The sequence below is a fragment of the Cebus imitator genome, unplaced genomic scaffold, assembly GCF_001604975.1.
Source record: "Cebus imitator isolate Cc_AM_T3 unplaced genomic scaffold, Cebus_imitator-1.0 Scaffold64, whole genome shotgun sequence".
Classification (NCBI taxonomy): Eukaryota; Metazoa; Chordata; class Mammalia; order Primates; family Cebidae; genus Cebus; species Cebus imitator.
In genome coordinates this window covers 3,601,699-3,603,837 of record NW_016107379.1, presented here as the reverse complement: position 1 = coordinate 3,603,837, position 2,139 = coordinate 3,601,699, and the positions used below count along the sequence as shown (strand labels likewise).

At 50.1% G+C, this 2,139-nt stretch overlaps 1 protein-coding gene across 3 annotated transcripts in view; it reads left to right on the top strand.

Moving 5' to 3' along the window:
* Window positions 1-2,139, top strand: part of ABRAXAS1 (abraxas 1, BRCA1 A complex subunit) — a 39,872-nt gene that overhangs the window by 12,551 nt on the left and 25,182 nt on the right. The window contains exon 2 of one of the 3 annotated variants that reach the window (XM_017530248.2): window positions 513-616. In XM_017530248.2, the coding sequence (XP_017385737.1) occupies window positions 530-616 (87 nt within the window). In that variant the 5' untranslated portion in view covers window positions 513-529. Of the gene's footprint in view, window positions 1-491; window positions 617-2,139 lie in introns of those variants that run through there. The other 2 variants (XM_037739165.1, XM_037739164.1) reach the window with 2 other exon arrangements.

The window sequence follows — 2,139 nt, the reverse complement described above, 5'->3', positions numbered from 1 at the left end:
GAGACAACCCCAAATGGTTATTAGTATTCTAGACGTTTCAGTGAGTGAGGGGCACTAAAATGCAGTTTCAAAACTAAAAACATATCCATCGTAGCATATCCATTGTAGTATCGTAACGTTGCTACGCAACTCTTTTATTCTTGTAACCACTGCTGGTCTTAAAATGACCCTGTCAATCGTGTTCATTTTGCTAGCTTTGCATCTTTGTGACAGGTCGCTCAGCAGTCGCAGGCCACCAAAACGAAATTCGCGGCCCTGTGCAGTGGTGCCGGCACGGAGCCGCCTTCCGGGAGAAACCGCCAGCAGAAGAAAAGGATGAGCCGAGCGCGTGGCTGGGGACCGCCCGCGCCCGTCCTCAACCCCCTAGCCCCGTCCCTAGAGCACAGCGGCCCGTGCGCCGGCGCAGGCCCCGCCCCCTCGCTGGGCCACGCCCCCTGGTCGGGCCCCGCCTCGCCGCCGCCACAGGATCCGGGCCCTGCGCACCCGGCACTAGACCTCTAGTGCAGCCGGAGGCGGCGGCGGCGGCAGCATGGAGGGCGAGAGCACGTCGGCAGTGCTCTCGGGTTTTGTGCTCGGCGCACTCGCCTTCCAGCACCTCAACGCGGACTCGGACACGGTGAGCCGAGGGACGGGGCGGGGTCCGGCGTCGCCTGGGAAGAGCCCTGCGCGCGGCCTGCCTCCCCGCAGTTGCCCCGGTCCTCGCCCGCGGGCACCCCCGACGTCACCGCGCCTCCTCCCGGCTGTCGCGGCTCTGCCTTCTGTCCCCCTCAGCGGTCCCTCAGATGTCGCGTGCCCACGAAGTCGTCTCCAGCATTAGCCTTCCCTTTGCTACCCTCCGTGTATTTCCCTTTTCCGACCCAAGTGTCCCACAAGCCCCCATCTTGCCTCAGCGCCCCTTTCGCTGTGGAAACTTGGGCGTGAAAAGATGGAAAGTTCATGGAGCGTCCTCCCGCTGCTCTGCGGAGCCTGCGGTTAACTTTCCGTTTCTCGCGACGCCCGACAGGCGTTTGCAAAGCCAGCCGGACTTTTTCGTGCAGGGCAGCGCCTACGCGGGTTTGTGAGATGGTAGGATGGTGAGGGAATAAAAATGATGTTGCATCCAGTGGCTCTTTTTTGGCAAATCTTAGTGGATGGAACAGCTTAATCTGGTATATAAGATAACTTTTTATTTGCGTTATTAAATTTGTTAAAACAGTTTTTTAAAGTACATTGCCTATTTTCTAGAAGTTTTGTGAATCAAAGAAACACTGTAAAACTTTGAGCTCGGAAGTAGTTTATGTCCTGTAGTACTTTCAGTAACTTGCAGAAAGAAATTCTAAGCATCTAAAATACACCTCCCTGCTGTGTAATACAGTTAGGAGAATATCCTGCTGTACAATGCCTAGTAATTTTTGCTAAGTTCATTTTAAGATATAATGTCTGTCTTAACAATTGCCTTAATATAGGTGGGGCGTGGTGGCTCACACCTGTAATTCCAGCACTTTGGGAGGCTGAGGCGGGTGGATCACCTGAGCCCATGAAGGGACAACGTAGTGAGACCCAGTCTCTACAAAATATAAAAATTACAAAATTGCTTTCTAGCACAATCCTAATAAAGGTTAGAATTGGTATATTTTATTTATACAATTTCATATAACCTTATAAATACCCAGTAAAGAGCAAATATATGACAATTTAAAATATATGTGTAGCTGTGGAAATTATTTTTGAATGTCTTTAGTGTAGGTAGAATGGGTCCTTAAGTCCTCTGTAGCTTAAAGGATTAGCCCTTGGGAAGTACCTGAGTGCTAGAGAGACCCCTGTTTCTCAGATCTTTTTGTGAATGTCTGAATGTCTTTAAAGGATGGTTTTTCTGGGTAGTTGCACTTGCATTGCCCCTGCTTCCCTTCCCTGAGTTTGCCTTTGGGAGTATTAAAATCAAGAATGCTAGATTCTGGATATCTCCCCCGCGTGATTCCAGTAAAGACTCATATTATGGAAATACTCCTTTTTTACTTTTAGGGGGGAAAGCATTATTTATAAAGAATATAAAATCTTCCTGTAATCCCAGCACTTTGGGAGGCAGAGGCAGCAGGATCATTAGAGCCCAGGAGTTAAAGACCAGCCTGGGCAACATAAGGAGACCTCATGTCTACAAAT